This window comes from Ipomoea triloba, chromosome 2 (assembly GCF_003576645.1).
Source record: "Ipomoea triloba cultivar NCNSP0323 chromosome 2, ASM357664v1".
Taxonomy (NCBI): Eukaryota; Viridiplantae; Streptophyta; class Magnoliopsida; order Solanales; family Convolvulaceae; genus Ipomoea; species Ipomoea triloba.
In genome coordinates, this window is record NC_044917.1 from 10717304 (window position 1) to 10740172 (window position 22869).

Genomic DNA, 22869 nt, shown 5'->3' on the forward strand with positions numbered 1-22869 from the left:
ATGACACCATGGATATGGACAATGCGCGTTCAGAATATCCCATAATTTTGGTCACCAAAGAAGAGAAGGAAAGGCTAAGAAGACCCTGGCGCAGGTCCCTTATTATTAGAGTCTTGGGTAGAACAGTGGGATATGCATACTTGTTGTAGAGACTTCAGCGAATGTGGAAGCCGGAAGCGGTGTTTGATCTGATCGAGTTGAATCATGGATACTTCATTGCCAAGTTCGAATCGTTGAGAGACTATGAATTTGCAAAGTACGAGGGGCCATGGAAGATATTAGATCACTATCTTGTGGTGCAAGAATGGGAGCCCAATTTCGACACAAGAAACAACAAGACGACAAAGCTACTGGTATGGGTGCGCTTTCCAAACAACAAGACGACAAAGCTACTGGTATGGGTGCGCTTTCCATCCTTACAGACGACAAAGCTACTGGTATGGGTGCGCTTTCCATCCTTACCAGTAGAATACTTTGAGGAAGATTTCCTCATGAAGATCGGACCAGTAGAATACTTTGAGGAAGATTTCCTCATGAAGATCGGAAAAGACATCGGGCGTCCGGTAAAGATTGATAACACAACTAGCCTCATCTCCAAAGGAAAATTCGCAAGAATTTGTATCCAACTTGATATTTCGAAGCCATTACTGTCAAGATTTGTCCTGAATGAAAAAGAATGGCCAATCGAGTACGAGGGAATCCATCTTGTATGCTTCAACTGGCCAATCGAGTACGAGGGAATCCATCTTGTATGCTTCAACTGTGGAACATATGGTCATCGACATGAGCAATGCGGGAAAAACTGTGGAACATATGGTCATCGACATGAGCAATGCGGGAAAGACGAGAATGGGAATGACCATCGACATGAGCAATGCGGGAAAGACGAGAATGGGAATGACGTTGCAGCAGCACGTGAGGAAACGAGAACCAGCACTAAGGTGGATGACTCCGGACTAAAGCAGAAAGACCCAAGGAAATACGGTTCTTGGATGTTAGTGTCCAGATCGAATAGAAGAGGACGCCCTAGAACTTCTAGTCAAGCTAACAGAGGTGCGGCTTGGGGAAGACGACCGAATCAACCAGGAACTAGAGAACAGAGGTTTGAAGGAGCTGAAACTCAGTCAAGATTCGCCCCCTTACAAGATCTTGACCTTAATGAAATGGTTCAAGATCAGGACGTACCTGACCAATTCTTACCAATGCAACAGCGTACAGACCTACTGCCTAGAATCAGAACGAATATTCCAAAAGACCGGACTCGCCCGGAGCAGAGGTCACCGTACGTCACACAAAGAGCTCTCCCTCAGCCTATTGCCCAGGTCCAGCAAGCTAATCGTGGAGACTACAGAGGGCGTGGCGGAAGGGGTGGCAACCCCAACCGCGCTGCGGCGGAGCCCGAACACACAGTCGTCAGAGGCTCGACTAGAGGAAAAACCATATCAACAATGGTGGTCTACCATAATGAGGGTGGTCTCAATCCTCCCATAACAGATGGTCTTGCAACAGTATTCAAAGAAGCACCCTCGGACACTGATCGCAACTCCACCTTGAGAACAGACCAACTAAATGAAGCCATGGATGAAGACCAGTATCTTGTTAGCCAGGATGGCTAAGTGGTGCCCCTGCACCTGCGCTCTTAGCGCATCTTCTTTAGCTTTTTTTTTTGTCATGATTAGTCCATAGGCAGGTGCTCCCCCTTAGAAGCGGAGGCTTGGGCCTTATTGAAAGGCATCCAGCTAGCTGTATCATTGGGTTTCAACAAGGTTCAGTTCGAATGTGATGCAAAGAACCTGGTGGACTACATACACAGCAATAATCCGCCAACCTCAATTGTGCAGAATATCCTACATGCTTGCAAAAGAGAACTCCTTAACCTTGAGATGTGGCAGTTGAACTTTGGCGTTGTTTGTATAGTGACTGATTTTTGTATGATCTGTTAGTGATTTTTGTATGATCTGTTAGTGGGTGACCTCCTTCCATATAAATAAAAAAAATTAACGAAAAGTGGCGTAGTGGTTTAAGGAATGATTGTTTATCCTTGCATTGAAGGATCCATCAGGTCGTGTCATCTTTTTCCTTGTTAATCAACACCACTATTTTTATTTTTATTTTTGAAGTAAACACCACTAATTTCATTTGCAATTTATTTCTAAATTATGTTGGTAGCAAGTGGCAGTCAAGAATTGAAGCTCTTCGCATCCATCCACTTTATCGCCTCTTTTACTTTTGCATTTAGCCTTGTTTCATTCTTCCCTACTAAGGCCATTTCCAACCCATTTTTCACTAAAACATTAAAATCTCAACTTAATTTCACAAATATCCTTAGCATATTCTTATACCAAATTTTATTCAACTCCAACCCATTACACCAAATCCTATTCTACATTATTATAAAATAATAATATCAATAATAACAACAACACTACTATTACTAGTTTAGAAAGAAATATATTCTTTAGAAGTAGTAAAATATCAATCCTTATACCATGAACTAGAATTCACATTACACTATGAAGCTTGGTGCATGTGTATCTGTTTTATGTTGTAAGTTTTTGTCTTATATTATATTATTATGACATTCTGTATCTTAAATGTATGAATTTTGTACTTCAAACAAATTAATAATTGTATTTTTTGTTATGAATTTTTGTATCTTGTGTTGTGAAATTCTGTACTTATGAACACATCATGTAAGGGTTTTAACGAGGCAACCTGCGCATCATATAATTTTACATACATCGAGTGTACTCTTTTCCTTCACTATGTTTTTTCTAGTAAGGTTTTTAACGAGGCATGATCATGGGAGGGGAGTGTTATGAAGATTTAAATATGTGGCCGTTATCGTTAGTAGTTTGTTATTTTCCTAGTTTGTAGGAAAATATACAAAAATGCTAGATGCACTCCCAAAATCATACTCCCAACTTTTACTCCCAATTGTGTTTAAATTTGATTGGATGATGAAAACAGGAGAATGAGCAAACATCATGGCCCCCTATTAAATTGATCAATCAAAACATGCCAACTCATATGGAGTAAAAAATGAGAGTGAATTGGGAGTACACGTAGAATTGCTCGAAAATATATATTTGTATCATGTTGTTCAGTTGGACGAATTAATGAGAATATCCTCGTACATTTTTTCTCAGCATTATCAATTATTGTTTTACTTTTCTCTCTCTGTTCGATTACTTTTGCGTTGATCATCAGAGTTAACAAAAGGAAGAAAGCCTTACTCCATATTCAAAATATCATGCATATTGATATCTTTTGAATAATACTCATTAATATATAGTGGGGTTCATGAAGATTAATCACAGTCACTCATAAAAGTTTATTAATAATTTAATTAAAATTTTAATATAAAAAAATACAGTGCTAATTTTATAATTATTATGAATTTTTAGTTTTGTAATATTTATTAAATTGACTGTATCCATCTTCTCTTTATTTTCAGCAATCATCCATCATTAATCTACTCAATTAAATATATCAAATTAATTTTCACTACTTTTTACGGAGTAATTTTTATACAAAAGCAGAAGTTTTTATACATAAAAACTATAAATAATTCAATTCAACCCTAAAAATAGAGAATTCTATACTACCGAATATCAACTACGGAGTACAGTATACACTATACAGTGTATCGGCAAAGATACAGTAAAGTAAAGATCGAATCATTAAAAGAAAGCAAAAATAAATTAGATTTCATAATGTAAAACTGTAAATCAATACACGTGCACAATTATGAACCCCTCCACGCACAAAACAAGTCAACAATGCAAGTATAATCATATAGATACATACACATACACATACGAATATACGTATATACTGATCTGGATGATAGGGCAGCTAATACTTGTATCCGGAGACGAACAAGCTCTCAGTGGCGGCGCCGGCGGCGGTTCCACCAGTGTATTTGCCAATGGTGGCGTCAGAATTGGCTTTGCACCTCACCAAGAACGCCTCTTGAGCCTTCCCAACATTCTCCTTTTTCCCTCCCCATGTCTTCAGTGTGCTCTGCTGCAGAGCTCGCCCGAAGGAGAATGACAGTGTCCATGGCTTCAACACGTCCAGCTTGTTCATCGCATTTAGGTTCACCGTCGCCTCCTCCTCGCTCTGTCCCCCCGACAGGAACACGATCCCCGGCACCGCCGGTGGAACTGTCCGCCTCAACGCTGTTACCGTGTATTCAGCAATCACTTCCGCTGCAACCTATTCATCAATCAATTAATAATTTAATTTTTGCTAGTTGATCAGACTCTTAAGTGCTAACTATAAGGATATAAGTTCAACTCTCAAATTAGAGTAGCACCAGATAACTAGGAAATTATTAGGCCCAATACCTTATCTTAGGCAAATGTGACACTGACAACTAGGTAGATATTAAAAAAAAAATTATGTCTGATATAGTGGTAAGTGTTTGATTCTAACAAATAATACAAATCATGAGTATACTGGCTAGTGCTAGGAGAATCATTAGGTCAGACCTACAGGAACAAATTCAGCACTAGGTGGATAGAAGATTGTCTTTCTTGGTTTGAGCTCGTCAATTATGAACAACCTATGCTGGTTTAACTTCTTTGGGGTCCTCTATCGACTAAGATTACACGGTTAATCAGTGCACATCATTAAGTAGCCACTACGTATTTTTTTGTCATCTAAAAAATAATAATAATTAAATTTTGTACTATCAGAGTGGGTCGAAGCTCATGAGTTGATCGTACCCACCTGCGTTAAAGACGAGTTAGGACTATAAAAAGCGTAACACATTAATGAGTGGGCTTAAAGGACCTGGCCCGCTAATTGGCCAGACCGACCTGCTCTGATAGTACTAATTAAATTAGGCAAGATAAGAATGGTTGCAAACCTTTGGGCTAGCAGAGCCAGGGGTGACCATGTTAGGCTTCAAGAGAGTTCCTTCAAGGAGGACATGGTGGTCATTGAGTGCCTTATAAACAGCCGCAAGAACAGTCTCAGTAACGGCGGCGCATTTCTTGATGTCATGACTACCGTCGGTGAGCACCTCCGGCTCCACAATCGGGACCAGCCCATTCTCCTGACAGATTATGGCGTAGCGAGCCAACCCCTGAGCGTTCTGCTGGATCGATAGCTCCGACGGCTCCGTCTCCCCAATTTTCAGCACCGCTCTCCACTTGGCGAACCGCGCGCCCGCCTTGTAGTACTGCTGGCACCGCGCCCCCAGCGAGTCGAACCCCTGCGTCGTCGTTTCGCCGTCGGTCCCCGCCAGCTCGACGGTCCCCTTGTCCACCTTGATGCCCGGAACCACATTGTTCTCTTGGAGGACCTCCACGAAGGGCTTGCCGTCCGAGGTCTTCTGGTACAGGGTTTCCTCGAACAGAATCACGCCCGAGAGGTAGGGGAGGGCGTTGGGTGATGTGAAGAGGAGCTCCCGGAGAGCCTGGCGATTAGACTCGATGTTTTCCACGTTGATGCTTGATAAACGCTTGCCTATGGTGCCCGTGCTCTCGTCGGCGGCCAGGATTCCCTTCCCCGGCGTCGCAATGTACTTTGCAGTCTTGATCAGCTCATCTGCAATCACATTTAATTTAGATAATATTAATAATACATAAAAATCTTGAATCCCAATTCTAAGGGTTCCCATGACCCATATTCGTTCTTGATAGAGCATTTCAAATGATATAAATCAGAATAACTCAGTGGCTCAGCATATAAGACATAATCTCACATTATTTCAAACATTAGTTTCTTCTCTTAAATAATAATGTCAGCTAAATCAGTAAGTTAAATCAGTAAGAGTTAATACATAACATATTCATATGAGAGAGAAGGAGAAAGAGAAAGATCGAGAGTTTTTACCAGCATATTTTCCTACGAAGGCAGACATGGCTAGTATAGGTTGTTGAGATGGAGGATAATGGAAGAAGGGATTATAAAAGGGGTTCAACGAAAACTGGAAGGGAATATGCATGCAATATACACCACTTTTTGCGGATATTCCCATATTATCCAGTCGAGCAATTTACGCGACACGTGTTAAAAGAGTAGCCCAACAAAGATTATCGTCCTGGGTTTCAGGAACGAGTGACCACTCTCAATGCCAAATGGCACCTTTCTGGCCTTTCTCCAATCACACAGATATTTCACACACTGTTCTTTAGAATATATATTATCAATTTTTTTGGTGAATAATATTTTCTCAATCTATTCTAAAATATAAAGGATAGCTATGTTTATCGTGGATATTAAGAAAATAAATAACTTATTATTTACTTTACCCTTCTAATTTTGTGTTTGTAAGTTTATATTAACTAAAACTCAATATATATAGTTATTAGTGTATATTCCAAGTGTTACTTCAATTTATTATATGTGTTTATAAATAATTTTGTAGATAAATGTGATGTTATACCTATGTACTTCTTGAGGTTTTGTTGAAGTAATATATTATTTTTCTATACTTTAACATGGTTCATGATATTTAATTAATTGTGATCATATTTTGAAGTGATTAATTGGTTTGTTCTAAATATTATGTTGTGGTCATATGAATGTGCTTTTTGTAGAATGAAATACTCGTAATAAATTAAGGTACAGATTTTACTGTTATCAAGAATGAGAAATTTTAGATTATTTTTATGTGCCTTGGGAAGAATATATTAATATTATTTGTATGTGAATAATTCTATGTTTTATCATTATTAACTACAATCTATATGCCAAAGACCTTGTGGTTAAGCGGCACCCAGTGTACACTCTCATAGTGTGGAGGCAAGTCTGTTGACTCTTTGTGCTTCAGTTCAGTATATTGACATAATATTGCATGAAATTTATATCTATACTACTAATAAAAACAAAATCATACTTTTGCAACTCGTACATTAAAAAAGGTTACAGTATAAATATTTTTCTATTCGTAATATTTTCTGCAAATAATAATATTGAAATTGCACTATAAATACTCTCTTAATTGTGAACAATTCTTCCATCGATTATTTTACGTTCTTCTCTAGTATTTCTGCTATTTTTTCTTATCGTTGACTAATGGAGTCTGTTTTCGCCTATGCCTTCGACATATCCCCCAAGACGAGGAAAAACTCTATAAGACTTCGTTTGATGCGTTGTTATTTGTCTAGGGGATATCAACGCTCCACACAGGACAATGTTGAACAAGTTAGTTCTCATTAAACATGTTTCTTCCTCTTGCAATAATATTTTTTTCACCTTGTTTTTCTTAATAGTATAGTTAATTTCATCCAAGGCATAACACCATTGGAAGTTACATCTTCGTCAAGTCTAGAAGTCATTTTGGTTGATGAAAGCACTCCCAACAGTAGTCTTTAAACAGAATAAATGTGGATTGCTCATCTTCTTCAAAGGGTTTGAAGAAGCCTAAGATCGAACCCAATAAATGAGAACCTTGCCCGATCAATTTTAAATTGACGACAAACAATATATATTTGTGTTCTGGACGATTAAATTTTATATTTCCGCACCATTAGACTGTGATTCTATTTTTCTTTCTAACCTTAATACAATTGTACATTAAACATGCATCCTTATGTATACTACTAATAAAAACAAAATCATACTTTTACAACTTCCCGCCCAAACTACCTCTCAACCTATTACTATATAAAATATAATAATTATTATGGTGAAATAATAGCTCAATAAATGTGATAACTTATATATAATTTCACATATATTTGTATAATTAACTAATAATTATCATAATAATAGTATAATAATTACAATTAAACATGGGTCATTGGATTATTACAGGGGATAATTTACACACACACACACACATATTTAAGGTATAATACTGTGAGAACAAAATAAATTATTATGTTAATTAAGCTAATAATTACACGAATATTAGTATAATTACAATTAATTCATTAAAATATGGAGGATGAGGAAATATTTAAAGATGGTATGGTGAAAAGAATTATGCTTAGGTATAAAGTATAACTGCACAAATATTAGTATAATTGTCTAATAATTATTATGGTAATATTAAGCTAAACATGAGTAGTTTGACTTATTTTTATAATAATTACAATAAAATTATTTTTGTATTTTTTTCATATTTATTTTAGTAATAATATAATTACATAAATCATATTATATATCGATTTTTAAGATAATTACTTATTCAATTAATTGAGTGATACTTTTGCACTAATTTTCTAATCAAATAAATATATACTTTCAAATATTAGAATTATTTATAATTTTATTTTTAATTTTATTATCTAAATATATAATAAAAAATTTTACTTATGTATTGCACGGGTAATTGGGCAATTATTTGATCGAATTCAAGCAAGGATACATCAGAAAAAATAATCGATCCAATCTATTTCATCAATTGCACTATATAATATTCGTTGTTGTAATTTATATAATTGTATATCGATCCAAATATTTTTAAAATATTATAACAAATTCATTCCGTGCAACACACGGGTGAAAATATTAATTTTACTAAAAAAAAAAAAACTCTTATAATTCTTTACAAGGTAATATATGTTATATACGTCCTCAATCTTTTCCAATCCAAAGAATCAATGCCCTATCACTAGGGGTGTAAATGAGCCGAGCGGTCCGTGAGCTGCTCGGTCAAAGCTCGGCTCGAGCCGAACTCGAGCGACTCATTTAATAACCGAGTCGAGCTCGAGCTCTAATGTCCTAGGATCGTGGCTTGTCGAGCCGCTCGCGAGCCATATATATATAATCTTATATATATATATATATATATATATATATATATATATTTATTTATTTATTTATATAATATAATATATACATATAAAATTATAGTTTATTTTTAATTGAAACATTAATTTAAAATCAAACACGTTAAATTTGAGCTCAAAATCGAACTCGAACTCGAGCTCGAACAATCGAGCTACTCAAGCCGAACTCGAGCGGCTCGAAAATTGGCGAGCTCGAGCTCGAGCATCAATTCTCAAGCTCGAGCTCGAACTCGAGCCGAGCCTTCCTTAACGAGCTCGAGCTCAAGTCACCCTATGCTCGAGCTCGAGCTCGGCTCGGCTCGTTTACACCCCTGCCCATCACACGTTTTCATACTTAAAACTTAATTATATTTGTAATAAGATATGCTCTCTATTTATCCGCATACGAACCCTTATCCTCTAATTTAAAGTATCAACTTTAAAATTGATTTAATTTTTTAACGAATTATATATAAATATATATCTGATTGACGTGATCGAATTTAGTTGTTAACAAAAAGGTCGCAAGTAGAACTTACATTACAGATTTTTAACCAACCGGAGATGCGGCCATGCGGGGGATCCCAAAAAGGTCACAAATAGAACAAACATTACAGATTTTTAACCAACTGGAGATGCGGGGGATCGAACCCCGTGCCTCTCGCATGCAAAGCGAGCGCTCTACCATTTGAGCTACATCCCCTGTTCACATTATTGTAGTCAAAATGTTATCTATATCGATACAGAAAGAAGTATTTACAAAACTATCGGAAGCCACTCATATCAGAGCCAGGTTTCGATCCTGGGACCTGTGGGTTATGGGCCCACCACGCTTCCGCTGCGCCACTCTGATTTTGAGATTCGTTTCTATTATTAACGTATTTATCCCTTGTTCTGGTGGAGTATTTCTCTAACATTCGATTATGAATGTAAACGCAATTATTTACAATAATTCTTTATTTATTACCGGAGATCATCTTGATAAGTTCATTGAAGGAACACTCCCCTCCAAAAAAAAAAAAAAAAAAATCACTTGGCAAGTACTTGTAAGTTGTAACGTGAATTCCATTTTTCCACTGATAACGCTAAGAAAATATATATCTTTTAAGTTTAAAGTCTAATGCACATGCTGATGTGTTTATCTTGAGTTTTGCTAATTGTATAGTTGTACAATAATTTAAGATCAATTAGTATTTTATTATGTAATTTATACTATTAATAAAAATAAAATTCTCCATTTTAACTTACCACTCATTCCTATTTGTACTACAATTGTATATTAAAATATGATAATACCTAATACAATATATTCTTTACTATTTTCTTATTCATAATATAATTCCATATTAAAACTACTAATCTTAATAACAGTATATATACTTTCCTGCAACGTAATCTATATATACTATTAATAAAAACAAAATCCTTCATTTTAACTCCTCGCTCAAAACATACTTCTATACTATTAAGGTTTGCATAATATTGTAGTGACCGGTAGTGAAACATTGTACGGTGGATTATGGTTTGCTCTCTAAGAGCACCTATTAATATGCCTAGAAATGACAATACAACTCAAATTTAAATTATTTGTAATAACATTTTGACAGGGTAATTGGGTGAGCACCCGACTCAGAACCACAAGCAACACTAACACGGATTGCAAGCAGGGAAACGGACTCAGGGGGTCAAACAGTCACCCGTTATACTTGAGAAGATGAGTTATTATCAACAGCTCCATTACCATATATTGAATGCTCACCATCATTAAACAACCGTTACAAGTCACAGAAGAGTCGTTGTACCTCAAGTATAAAAAGAGCCTTGTTGTAGAGTAGAGGGGGGAGAAAACTATTGTATGCGAACACTACTGTACTCTACTTCACTAATACTGAAATATACATTGGTGAACATATTTACCGTCACATTTACATTTTATTATATACAAATTTTGATGTATTTGTTGTTTTAAATTATTGATTTACTCTAATTAATGTGTTAATTATTATGTACTTATTTGATTTTATTATTTCTCAAAAATATTGCAGTGGTTAGCAACCAAATAATATATATGCAATTAATATATAAGATTTAATATTAAAAATATGATATGCATTCATAGTTGTATATTTAAAGTACGAATTATTCTATGAGAATCGTCTAAATATTGATCCTTCCTTTTATGCTTTTTAGAAAATGAGTCGGTATTGCAAAGAATTGTTGGTTGTTCAACATTTAATTCAGTTTATCAGAAATTTAATGGTGAGCAATTTTTTTTTCTAATAGCTTACGCGCTTATTTTCTTTTGTATAAAATACAGTCATAGATTTTCTTTCCTTCCTCAATGCAGTTATAACAAATTCATTTCTTTTGTATAAAATACAGTCATAAATTTTCTTTCCTTCATCAATGCAGTTATAACAAATTCATTTCTTTTGTATAAAATTCAGTCATAAATTTTGTTTCCTTCCTCAATGCAGTTATAACAAATTCATTCCGTGCCCGTGTGAAAATACTATTTGTTTTAAAAACATTAACAAACAACATTCGTATGTATACTAATTCAGGCGAATTCTAATGTATATAATAAAATAAAGATAAATTAATTTATAATTATATAATTATATTATTATTATTATTATTGTTGTTGTTGTGGTGGTTGTTGTTGTTACTTAAGTCTTATTATTAAAGAAAATTATTTAGAAAACTAAATATTACTATACATGCTATTTTTATAAAGAAAGGAAAAAAACATTTAAAAAATATAGTTTCAGTGTAACTTTTAATATAAATAAAAGTAAAGATGTCATTTTAATAAATCTTATCTGATTATAATATCTGTTTAGTGGTAAAAATAAATGGTCTTAGTAGAATAAGATAAAAGCATTACTATTATCAAATAGAAATACTTTCTAAAAAAACTATATTTTAACCAGCATAAAGGATAAACTAGAGAGTAAAATTTATTAGTATTTAAATTAATAAAGCGAAAATTACTAAAAATATATAAAGGATAAAGTGGAAAAAAATAGTGATTTTTAATTAATTTAAGAAGAATACATAGTTTACTTCTTTTTATACTCAAAAAAAATTGGAGGGGGATGACTCGATGAGAAAAAAATAAAATAAAAATAAAACAGCAATTATAGATTTTTATAGGAGGGTCCAGTCCGTCATTGACAAATTAAACTGAAAGAATTTCTGGTATAATCGGTGGGAAGGTGAAGCTCAGCTCTGGGTGTTTAATCTTCGTCGGTGCCGAAATAACGATCCCCAAACTCCCCCATGCCAGGAATTACACGGAAGTCTTTGTTCAGACCCATTTCAATCTCGGATGTTACCATCTTTATTCTTGGGAAACGTTTGCACACCATATGTACTCCTTGGGGTGCCTGCAACAAAACGTACAGGCAGCATAATTACTTGCATGGATGTAATCTAGTCTTAGTCTAGATAGATACACAAACGAACTTCTTGAATAGGACACAGTGACTAATATAATGTTGCTCTACCCACTTACAGATATAAGATTTAGGAATAAAATTTTGGACTCAGGTACACCTTTCTTTAGCAACAAAGAAATAGCTTCAACGGCTGAATTCCCTGCACGGAGCGGAGCGGAGAGGTCAAATAATTATAAATTATTGGAAATTTTTTACACAAGACCAAGACATGGCTGCCATGCTTGTGCACACAAATCTTCCTTCATCTCTAATCTTACACCACTTAAAAATGGGGAAGGCCAATATTAACCTGTGCCTAGGATAGGGTCCAGCAGCAAGACGTGCCTCTCTGCAATGTCTTCCGGCAGTTTTTCATAGATAAGCTGCACATGGCGTTAATCATTGTGTCACAAGGTTAAACTAACACTAAAACAAATCAACATGGCAAAGCAGGGGATGAATTGAAGTAGCTGGCTGCCTTACCTGCTGACCATTGTCACCCTCTCTGTGAATAAGGATCTTGCCAATCTTTATACCCTTACAACATGCTCGCAATGCATTTTCCATGCTCTCACCACTGATAAATTTTAATATCTTTAGTTACATATGCAATTTAGAAACCTATGACAGACAAGTCCAGTCTCCAGAGAAGGCACAATGAGAAAGGAACAGAGACAAGGGTGCTAATTGCAACATTGCAACAAAATTCAAATTGATTACAGTAGGTTTCCCTTTGTGCTTAAGGCTCTAAAAAGTGTAACAAAAGAAGGTTAATCTTGATAAACACTGTGAAGTCTGAACTGATGAAACAAAAAAAAAAAAAAAACAAATGACCAACATGAAGTTACCTTCGAATTACAGAAACTCCACATAATCTCTTACAGAAATCAACACCAGAGTATACAGATCCTGCACTCAGACAAAAGGCATTAAGAAACAGTATTTAAACAGCATCTGCTTTTCATTAACTGGTAGAGCCTTACCAGTTGGAGTGATCACCTGCTTTTCAGTAAATGGAAGATGCCCAAGACCATGTTCAACTACCTGGTTTAAACATTAGATTGTAATCAAGTAGAAGAGTGATATCATTGTGTTATGACAGCAAATACTCATAACTTCACTACAAAATGAAACGAGTTTGCAATCCCAAAACCTACCAAACGGATCAGCCGATCAGCATAAAATACAAAATCATGTTTTGTTGTTTTGGAATCACGGACAAGTGTGTGCATGCCTCGTATCTAAAAGAAAAGAAATAACTTTCGGTAAAATCACAGGCTCAACTATGGGTTTAATGAATAAAATAAAGAGCAAACATGTAGGAGTAGGATGTTATCTGAATTAGAACAGACAAGATGGTACCTGAAAAGTTGATTGAATGACATAAAGATTAGGATATATTTTACATAGATCATGTTGACCAAGTTTTGTCCTAATGTGTTGCACAATCAAGTCAACAGCAACATGATTGTCTCCACCACGAGGAATGATTATGTCAGCATACTTCTTTGTTGGAAGAATGAAATCATCAAAAGCTCGTTTGACAAACTTTGAGTACTGTATGAAGATTAAAGCCAATCATTGGTAAACACAATGTTAATTGCTCAGAATGTAAAAATTTAGATGAGTACAAACTAAACCGAGAAGATAAAAGCTTCATAGAAAGATCATTATCTTCAAGGCAGTGAGCCTATATAGATCACTTTAAAAAGCCACATTGTTCTAACCTGATCAAGTACTGTAGCAATATCTCTACCCTTTTCAACTGTGTCACGTCTTATTCTCCTTGCAAGACGTACATCAGCATCTGCACTGAAAACTCTGAGATTGTGAAACCCGTAAAAAACAGAAGACCAGCCACATCATAAAGGCAACAAAACAAGGTCATCCAGGAAGGACCGGGCTGAGAATAAGAGAAATATACAATAGACTCATGGATGACAATTAAATGCACCAATTGGCAAGAATTCTAACAAATATGATACGATATACTAGAAGTTTCAGGCAGTTAACCAAACCAATGAATATGTTATCTAATAGCAAGGATTACAGTGATTCTCTTTATTCCTCAAGCAAGTTTTCCTGAATAATAAAGACGTTATGCGGTGGATGAACAGTTCACAGATTCCAGAGCATGGTCTAAATCTCCTCTGGATCACTATGTTTGACATATCAGCTTAAGGCAAGTGAAGTTGTATAAAAAGTTCTCCATTACGCCTCTAGGAAGTTTAGACAAAACAATATGATTGAAATGTCAAAACTTCATAGATCAACAGCTTTCTTGGTTGACAAACAATCTAGCAGCCTTTTGTACATTACTTCTAATATGATTAAGTCAGACAAAGGGCACAACTAAAGTACTAAACATAGAAAAGTTATAAGCAGACACATTACATTAAACTAGAAAGTTCAAGTCAAACAATCATAGAAAGAAAAGGAAAGAACCTGTATCTACAAATATCTTCATATTCATTAGATCTCGCACACGAGGATCATGAAAAATAAGAATGCCTTCTAAGATTATGACATCTGAAGGATTTACCTGGCAAATGTTGAATAAAAAAGTGGGAAATTAATTAGAGAATTAAAAAAGAAAAAGAAAATCACAGATATATTAGTTGTTACTCCTAATGGAGGGTTGGAAGCAAAGCATTGTTTCATCTAGTAAGGTAACATGAATGAGATTTTACTTGTGTGAGTTGTGTCACCAAGTAATTTAGTCACTAAGCAGGGGTATCTATCAGAAGCAGGGGCACCAACATGTTTGCTTTTCGAAGTCTAAATCAGGATGGCAAAGGGATAAAGGGGAGTAAAGCAACATTATATGTAAGTAATAAAATATACAGCAGAAATAAGATAATTTGATGCATTCTTAAGCAACCAACCCACAGCGCCCATGAATTGAGTTGTGTGCTAAAAATGAAAGCTTCTTTAATAGAGAAAGCTGAAAAAATTGTATATGAGACTTTGGATAGATTACCCTTCGAGGTGGAAATACATTGTTCTTGTAACACTTGAAGTCATATTTTGGGATATCTACTGCTTGCCCATGCTTCAGTTTATCCATGACAGACAATAATTGCTCAGTGTCAAATGCATCTGCACAAAAGGATTAAATAAAAAATATCAATAAAGAAAAGAAAAGAGGAAAGAGAAAAAACTAAAAAGGAGTGTATACTAACCAGGATGATCAAAGTTGTATTCATGAACTTTTGTTAGTTCCTCAGGTGTCAAATTATGGTAGAAAGAATCCTGTCAATCAGAAACAAATATAAGAAATCAGTATGAACCTTTAAATGATTGCAGAGATAAAATTTGTTATGTTTATGTTTGAAAACAGGAGAAACCTGGTTAACTAGGACTACACGCTGATCACGAAGCTGCTCAATAATCAAATCACAAACTGTGGTCTTTCCAGATGCAGCACCTCCAGCAACTCCTATAGTTTGGGCATTTGATTAGAGCATTCACGAAGCAGAAACATATAGGGGAAGGGAATGGGGTTTGTTATAGATTTCAAGTAGGATAGTTATTACAAGTCAAATGGGCATTTACTTCAGAAAGTATTATTAAAAGAGAGAGAAAGACAAAAAACAAAACAAAACAAAACAAAACAAAAAAAAAAAAAAAACAAACAAACAAAAACAAAAACAAAAAAAAGAGCAATCAAAGTGGTTTGTTGTTCAAAACTTCATGTACTTTATATTGTGTCAAGATCTGAGAAATTTTTGGATGAATGCTGACACATTTGAATGAACTATTCCAGCCTTTAGAAAGATGATTCTTCTTTAGTTTCAAAACTCATCACAGGGCATTCTTCTGAACATTATCAAACAAAGAATGTGTACAAACATCCAAAAAGACTGATACAATTTCATAGTGAATAATAGATAACCATATTTGCATTTCTATTGCAAAACCAGGAGTGTTCATGAGTGATTTTGGGAGGTTTTAATAATGTTTATAACTGGCCCAAGCTTAGCATTTTTTGTAAAAAGTTAAATAGTAACCAATGATTAAGTTATAAATAAATAAATAAATAACCATGCAATTTAGCTTGTTTTGAGAACAGTTTGGGCTGTTATAATATTTTTAAAATTATTTTATTTAATGGTTAAGTAAATTACTTGTTATAATTTTAAACACTTCTTTATTAAGACAACAACTTAATAATAGTTACTAGTTGAAATGCAAATTAAACTTCATTCATAATCACCAATCTTAGTTTGCAATATAGCACATATTTTTTTATAGAAAATTTTATAAGTGCACAAAAACAATTAATATAAATGAAAAAATAAAATACAATATGAAATTAACCCAAAAAAAGTTCACTTCAATTTAACTAGGAAAAAGAAAAGTATCATGTAATCAATCAACACATTTATTTGTATATTTAGGTACATATGTACATAGGCATTGCATTGTGTGTATAAATAATGGGCTGTTCATTTTTTTTTTTGATTTAATTATTTTTTTAAACCATTCCTGCCTAGCTAGTATCTTGCAGTATAATACATTATTTAGAATTGTTAAAAACAGCTGTTTGTTGGGCAATTACAATGCAGTTTTACTGTTTTTTTTTTTTTTTTTTTTTTCCTTTTTTTACATCCCTAGGCTAAATTGTGAATGGGTGATGACCTAAAATCTGAATTGAGTCCAGAAATATCTGTCTGCATGGAAGAAAGAATTGTAATTCTGTGGCTAACATACCAATCACAAAGGGCTGTTTAAGCACATTTACACCCGTTGAAGTTGTTGGTTTCTCAATGTCTGAAGAATTTGGCCCCTCCATATGGAATCCTGAATAATGAACTCCAGACGAAGCCTCTATAAAATCTTCTACTGGTTGTGAACCCATTGATAATTTACCTAGAGAATAGAAGTAATTGATGGAAGGAATAAATCTCATAGACATATGGCAATACAGTGCAACATTACAATGGTGGTAACAAATATGATATCAACTTTTACAGTTACTATCATTTATAGAAAATCCCAGCATGCATCCATCCAAGGTCAAGCCAAGGTAAGTGTACAGATGAAAGGTAAAGTCATTACCTTTAAAAATAAATAAGTGGTTTTCTGTAGGTTGTGAGCAGGTCCATTACCTCAAAGACCCCTCCTATCCAGACTTAAAAACAAATGCCATCTCAAAGTTTACAAACTACAAAGTGAAGTTGATTATCTCAGTCCTGAATGACTGATTCCATGCTCAGTGACATATTAGCTCACTCAATTTTAAGTGATATATCATATATATGATCTTGTTCGAATCCAAGTGAACAAAATCTGATAAACTAAAAAGAATTTTAGTTGTACATCTATAATCTATAATCGAATTAAACATCTCAGTCCTGAGAGCAATTATACACCTGTTGATGAGAAATGTGATCGTCCTAAATCATATTTGTTCATATGCATCAAATGCAGTAGGAAAACATCACTGATAATCCTAATTACTCCAGAGTCCATAGCATCTGAGTTCATACATCTTGAGGTGATTAAAATAGAGGATCTTCATTTGTTCATATGCATTGAATGCAGTAGGAAAACATCACTGATAATCCTAATAACTCCTGAGTCCTGAGTCCTTAGCATCTGAGTCCATACATCTTGAGCTGATTATGAATTGATAAGCCATCAGCATCTTAGTACATATTCCAAAAACATAAAGTTCTGGAAAAAGAATCCCGGCCGATCCGACGTCTCCACGCCCGAGCACAATCGGGGGATTAAACCAAATTAACCAATAACAACAGTAATGCCTCGTGATAAATTTAGACTAGATAGTAAAAACTACAGAGTACTAATTTGACTTGTCGCATTCACAGTATTATACTATTCAGATTCAAGATCTTCATCAACACTGAAAACCAAATCTTCCTGAGCCATTTAAATATATATTCACTAAAATAGATAAATTAACTCCGTGATTTCGTGTCAGACGATCATACATTATAACAAAACAGACTACTGAGATCAAATAAGATGCAATCACATTCAGATTAAGCAGACTGAGGCGACAACTAGCGCAAGTGATGAAGAAAAGCAGAATGGTAAACATGAATGCGTGCGTATATGATGTTTGTGTGAGTGTGTATAATCACAATCACAATCACATCGGTGTTGTAAACCAAACTTACTGTTACGAGGAGAATGTGATCTTTAGTTGCTTGTTCCTCCTGGGAGATGTTTGCGAGTTGGGAAGCGATTGAAGAGAGGGACACAGGAATTTATAGGGAACGCGGAGGAGGGAGGAGGGAACAGGGCGCTCCGCGCAGCGGTTGAGAGGTTACTTTTTGGCCTCCACATTTTAGTGAAATTACATTGGGCCCCAGGAACTCTGGATTCCGAATCTAAGGGCAACTCTGTCTATATGCATTATGCAGGGAAAGGCAAGCAAAATGATCGGTTTACTTTACACCGTGGCTCCAAATCAGATGTGGGGTCCACTTTTGCAAAGTGCGTCATTATGCCCACTCTTGATTACCTTGACAGACTACTCAGTATACTCCCATATTATTACATATTTACATGGACTATGATTCATACAAGTGTGTGGTCTCTATGGACTACAAATAAAAAATAAACTTTTACTCTTTCATATGGGAAATTATAACTTATGAGATCGAGTTTCAATGGATATGGTATTGATTCTTTGTGTTGTTGTTACTCTTTCTCTCTCAACACACACATATATAAAATATTCATGTGAAAGATATTTATGTCATTTGAATACTTATTTCATTTTTATTCCTTAAACCAATCAAACACTATAATACAATTACTAAATCTATTATTTCAATGAACCAAACAATGGAATTGATGGATATATTAGAAATGGAGCAAACTGACTCGGAAAGACGAAGTAAGGAGTACTCGAGCGGACCGGAGCCCCAAGGTTGAGCCCCGTGCTTGACCCGAACCGCCCTAGGACAACGCCTCGGCTAGGGGGCCTCGACTATGATGCCCCTGTCATAGGGCCACAGCTATGAAGCCTACGCCATGGGGGCTCGGCCATGAGGGCTCAGTTATGAAGCTTCGGCCATGAGGGCTCAGTTATGAAGCTTCGGCCATGAGGCATCGACTAGTCGATCCATAGGTCCGGTCGTGGGACTGGACGCGATCAAAGGAGGTTGTAACCGTTCCCACCGTATTGGGGGGCGGTTAGAGGGTTTCCTGTGTATAAAAGACTTCTTTATTATCACATTAAGACACAATCATATTCTATATTGTCTAAGCTATTGAATCTTTGTAATAGCAATTACAGAACATCTTAATGCAATAATTGTCTTTAGGACATACATTCTTTGTCTTTTCATATTATTTTTCATTTATTTAATCAATTCTTTATTTATCGGGTTTAGACCTTGTGGTCAAGTGGCATCCGGTGTCCCGATTAACACTCCCACATGGATGATGGGAGTGGGTTCGAGCCTCAGTAGAGGCATATGTTGACTCGACTCGTTGTGCTTCAGTAGGTTGAGATACTCAAAAAAAAAATCCAGTACACAAATATTATATATACATTATTTGTATACATAAAGTAAATTATTTGAAAGTACATGATTTTTATATATTATATTATATAAAATAATGTATATTCAGTACACAAATTATATACTTTTAATATATTAAAAATGTATATTTTATTTATGGTCTACACAGCTTTGTGGACCATGCTCTACACAATAATTTGTCACAAACAGTGTGTTGGGCTTCATTAAGATGTGGAATTTTGAATTGATTCAAAATGGGCTGAAAGTTGTCTTTGTGAATTGGTGGAATTAAGGCTTTGGACATTATCTTCCTGGATATCAGCTTCCACATTACTGGGCTGAATAATGCCCTCCTGCTGGGATTTATATGGTATGGTTACATAATTTCTTTTTGGGTTCATAAGTTTACTACTGACTCCTTTACAATGCATTATCTGTTCATAGTTACTTAGAACCAATATCGTCTCCACTGAAGTTCGAACTCACCCCCTCTCATGTGAGGTGCAACCGGATGCCACTAGACCACAACATCTTAGTAAACTTTAAAAAATCATCGTTAAAGGTGATAGAATATCATTATTTTACCCCTATTTTTTGTATGCTTAAAATATGTCATATCATGGGGACAACCCTAGCCAAGTTTGTCAAATTGTTAACTTAATAATCACAAAGTTACCATTTTAAAACTCTCAGCGAGAGCGGCCTATATATTGACTTTCTTGGTTTGAGTTGGTCAGACAATCTAGGTTAGTTTACCTCTTTGTGGTCCTTTGTCGGCTAGGATCAAGAGACGGAGTTAATCCAATATACACCATTGCGTAGTGACTACAAATTAAATTTCCTCCCTTACTCAAAAAAATAAAATAAAATACAAGAAGCCATACTTTTCAATTCTAACAAATTAAAATTCCCACTTCAAGAGGAACAAATACATTATTCAAAGTTAGAGTAGTTGCAACAAAAACCGTCTTGTGAAAGATGCCTAATGCCTTTCACGATCATTTTAAAATTAAGGCATGTTTTCAAAATTATGGTTTTGTATTTTTTGAAAGGTTGTTGTTTTTATAAGAGGAGGGGTCCCCTAGTAGTAACAAAAACCCTCAAATCGATTTTCTTATTGATTAAGAAACACTCGTATTAATATATTATCTTTCCATCAAAACCTATTCAACAGTTAACGGATCTGATATATGATGATTTATCAATTGCACCCCAGGCCATGATCATATTGAACAGCATCTGCAAAGTTTATGTTGTTTAATGACTGTTGTAGAAATATATTAATTAAGTAATTATTGCAAAATTTTGTGTGACATCATCTCACATGCACATATAATACTTTTTAGTTTTTAGCAAAATTTAAATATCTTAATTGTAAAAATTTCAAATTTTGATTGTTGTTGTTGTTAGGTAAAAACTTGTGTGAGATCGTCACTTCCGTGAGATGGATCAGGTAAAGATGAAAAATGTAATACTTATATTTGAAAATGTAAACTAATAACAAATAAAGTGTTTATTACTTATATGTGAAAGTGTAATACTTTATTTTGAAGAAAAATGTAATTAATACTTTTACATATGATTCGTAATATGTGTGTGTTTGTCAAATTTTTGCACTCAAAGGGAAACTAAACACTGAAATAGAATATATGTACTCAAAGCAGGGAAAATATGCACTTGAAGAAGGAAAAATGTGCACGGAAAGAAAAAACACATATGAACTAACTTACACATATTTACCATAATGCTATCGTGTTTTTTTTTTTTTAATTGTCTCCATTCTTGCCCCTTGATCTTGACACATATTAATATTCACATATGATTCGTAATATATATATATATGTGTGTGTGTTTGTGTGTGTACATACACACATGCACACACAAGCATACATATATAGAATATGGAATGCACCAATATGCCCTCGCAAAGTCTCCATGATGGTTTGGTTTATTTGTTTGTCAAGGATGCAACAAAGATAGAATTCATCAATCAAATCTGATAAAGAATACATAAATGAAGCTTTGCACATAGACAATTTAAAGTATATTGTGTGAATGCTAAAAAGCTAATACTTTGTATAAGAAAATATTTTGTAGGTACAAAAAAAAAAAAAATCTTCTAAGTCTTTGCTTAATTTGAATATAAACACTTTGTTGTTTATTCAATCATTGATAAAATCATAGTGAACGACTAAGATCAATCATTATTTTTTGCATGAGGACTCTATCCACACACATATTGAACATAAACATTTTATTATTGGCAAAAACTTGTGTGAGACCGTCTCATCTCACCATGAGACGGGTCGGGTAAAGATGCAAATGTAACACTTATATGCACAAATGTCATACTTATATTCTCAAATGTAATACTAATCAGAAGTATTACTTTAAAGGGAAAATACAATACTTTAAAGGGAAAATACAATACTTTCTATTTCGATTTAAAAGTATTACATTTGTCCTCAAAAGTATTATATTTGCCCTTATAAGTAAGGGGAACTTGTCAACATTACTTATTATGAAAAATGTATTACTTTTTCTCTTATAAGTAACAAAAATTGTATTTTTGATTAGTGTTATATTTGAGCATATAAGTATGACATTTGCACATATAAGTATGACATTTGCATGGTGTTTTGACCCGACCCGGCCTGTCTCACGAGCAAGGATCCGTTAGACGGTCTCACACAAGTGTGACCCAATTATTTAAGGATAGAATAATAAAAGTAGATGAAGTTATAATGAAAATTAATTCAGTACAATGAAATATTAAGATTTAAGCATAAGTTGTCTAGTGGTAGAATAGTAGTCTATCATGGTATACGAACTTGAGTTTGATTCCATTTATTTGTTTTTTTTTGTATTGAATACATTTTTTGTGCCTAAAAATAATTTCAAAAGTATTCATTTATGCTATCATTCTTGCATGGCTCTTATTTTGGTGTGTATGATCATATATTGAAAAAAAAAAAAATCGTAGAAGATATGTCTTAAGATATTACTATAAAGTCACTTCTATTTTTTGCAAAAGTCTTAAAAATAGTATAATAAGATAAAGGTTTTCTCCTTTTTTTTTTGTCATTATTTGATATGGAGTAATAATTTTTCCAGTGATCTTTGACTTAATTTTATTTCATCTATTTAAATATTTTTCCGTAAAACTTGACCATATTAAGTTTCATCAGTAGTAAT

At 34.4% G+C, this 22869-nt stretch overlaps 2 protein-coding genes and 2 non-coding genes across 5 annotated transcripts; all 4 read right to left on the minus strand.

The window, feature by feature from the left end:
- Window positions 1–3683: 3683 nt before the first annotated feature.
- LOC116011334 (fructose-bisphosphate aldolase, cytoplasmic isozyme 1) lies at window positions 3684–6020 on the minus strand. The gene is made up of 3 exons (XM_031250883.1): window positions 5848–6020; window positions 4877–5559; window positions 3684–4221 (listed from the first exon to the last, which is right to left on the minus strand). The coding sequence occupies exons 1-3, from the start codon at window positions 5990–5992 to the stop codon at window positions 3859–3861; spliced, it is 1191 nt and encodes a 396-aa protein (XP_031106743.1). The 5' UTR covers window positions 5993–6020; the 3' UTR covers window positions 3684–3858.
- Window positions 6021–9362: 3342 nt separating this feature from the next.
- Window positions 9363–9435, minus strand: TRNAA-UGC. The gene has a single exon. It is a non-coding gene; the product is annotated as a tRNA-Ala (tRNA).
- Window positions 9436–9513: 78 nt separating this feature from the next.
- On the minus strand, window positions 9514–9585 carry TRNAM-CAU. Its single transcript has one exon. It is a non-coding gene; the product is annotated as a tRNA-Met (tRNA).
- A 2163-nt stretch (window positions 9586–11748) lies between these two features.
- LOC116010556 (uridine kinase-like protein 3) lies at window positions 11749–18472 on the minus strand. Of its 2 annotated transcripts, none has more exons than XM_031250021.1 (15): window positions 18319–18472; window positions 16886–17044; window positions 15520–15611; window positions 15355–15424; window positions 15153–15271; window positions 14618–14714; window positions 13900–13979; window positions 13535–13729; window positions 13330–13413; window positions 13156–13216; window positions 13021–13081; window positions 12656–12749; window positions 12483–12555; window positions 12250–12332; window positions 11749–12121 (listed from the first exon to the last, which is right to left on the minus strand). In XM_031250021.1, the coding sequence occupies exons 2-15, from the start codon at window positions 17031–17033 to the stop codon at window positions 11972–11974; spliced, it is 1407 nt and encodes a 468-aa protein (XP_031105881.1). In that variant the 5' UTR covers window positions 17034–17044; window positions 18319–18472; the 3' UTR covers window positions 11749–11971. The 2 variants fall into 2 exon arrangements, with proteins under 2 accessions (XP_031105881.1, XP_031105882.1); XM_031250022.1 differs by lacking the exon at window positions 18319–18472 and adding an exon at window positions 17665–18224 and having other exon boundaries at window positions 11972–12121.
- Between the last annotated feature and the right edge of the window lie 4397 nt (window positions 18473–22869).

What these genes read in the sequence shown, in the direction of transcription:
- LOC116010556 (XM_031250021.1), bottom strand. Translation starts at nt 17,033, where the DNA reads ATGGGTTCACAACCAGTAGAAGATTTTATAGAGGCTTCGTCTGGAGTT. An exon ending in ATGTATTTCCACCTCGAAGG is followed by an intron (nt 14,715 to 15,152) that starts GTAATCTATCCA and finishes AACATTTGCCAG; the next exon opens with GTAAATCCTTCAGATGTCAT. An exon ending in GAAGATATTTGTAGATACAG is followed by an intron (nt 13,980 to 14,617) that starts GTTCTTTCCTTT and finishes TTTTCAGTGCAG; the next exon opens with ATGCTGATGTACGTCTTGCA.
- LOC116011334 (XM_031250883.1), bottom strand. Translation starts at nt 5,992, where the DNA reads ATGGGAATATCCGCAAAAAGTGGTGTATATTGCATGCATATTCCCTTC. An exon ending in CTTCGTAGGAAAATATGCTG is followed by an intron (nt 5,560 to 5,847) that starts GTAAAAACTCTC and finishes ATGTGATTGCAG; the next exon opens with ATGAGCTGATCAAGACTGCA. An exon ending in CTGGCTCTGCTAGCCCAAAG is followed by an intron (nt 4,222 to 4,876) that starts GTTTGCAACCAT and finishes ATTGATGAATAG; the next exon opens with GTTGCAGCGGAAGTGATTGC.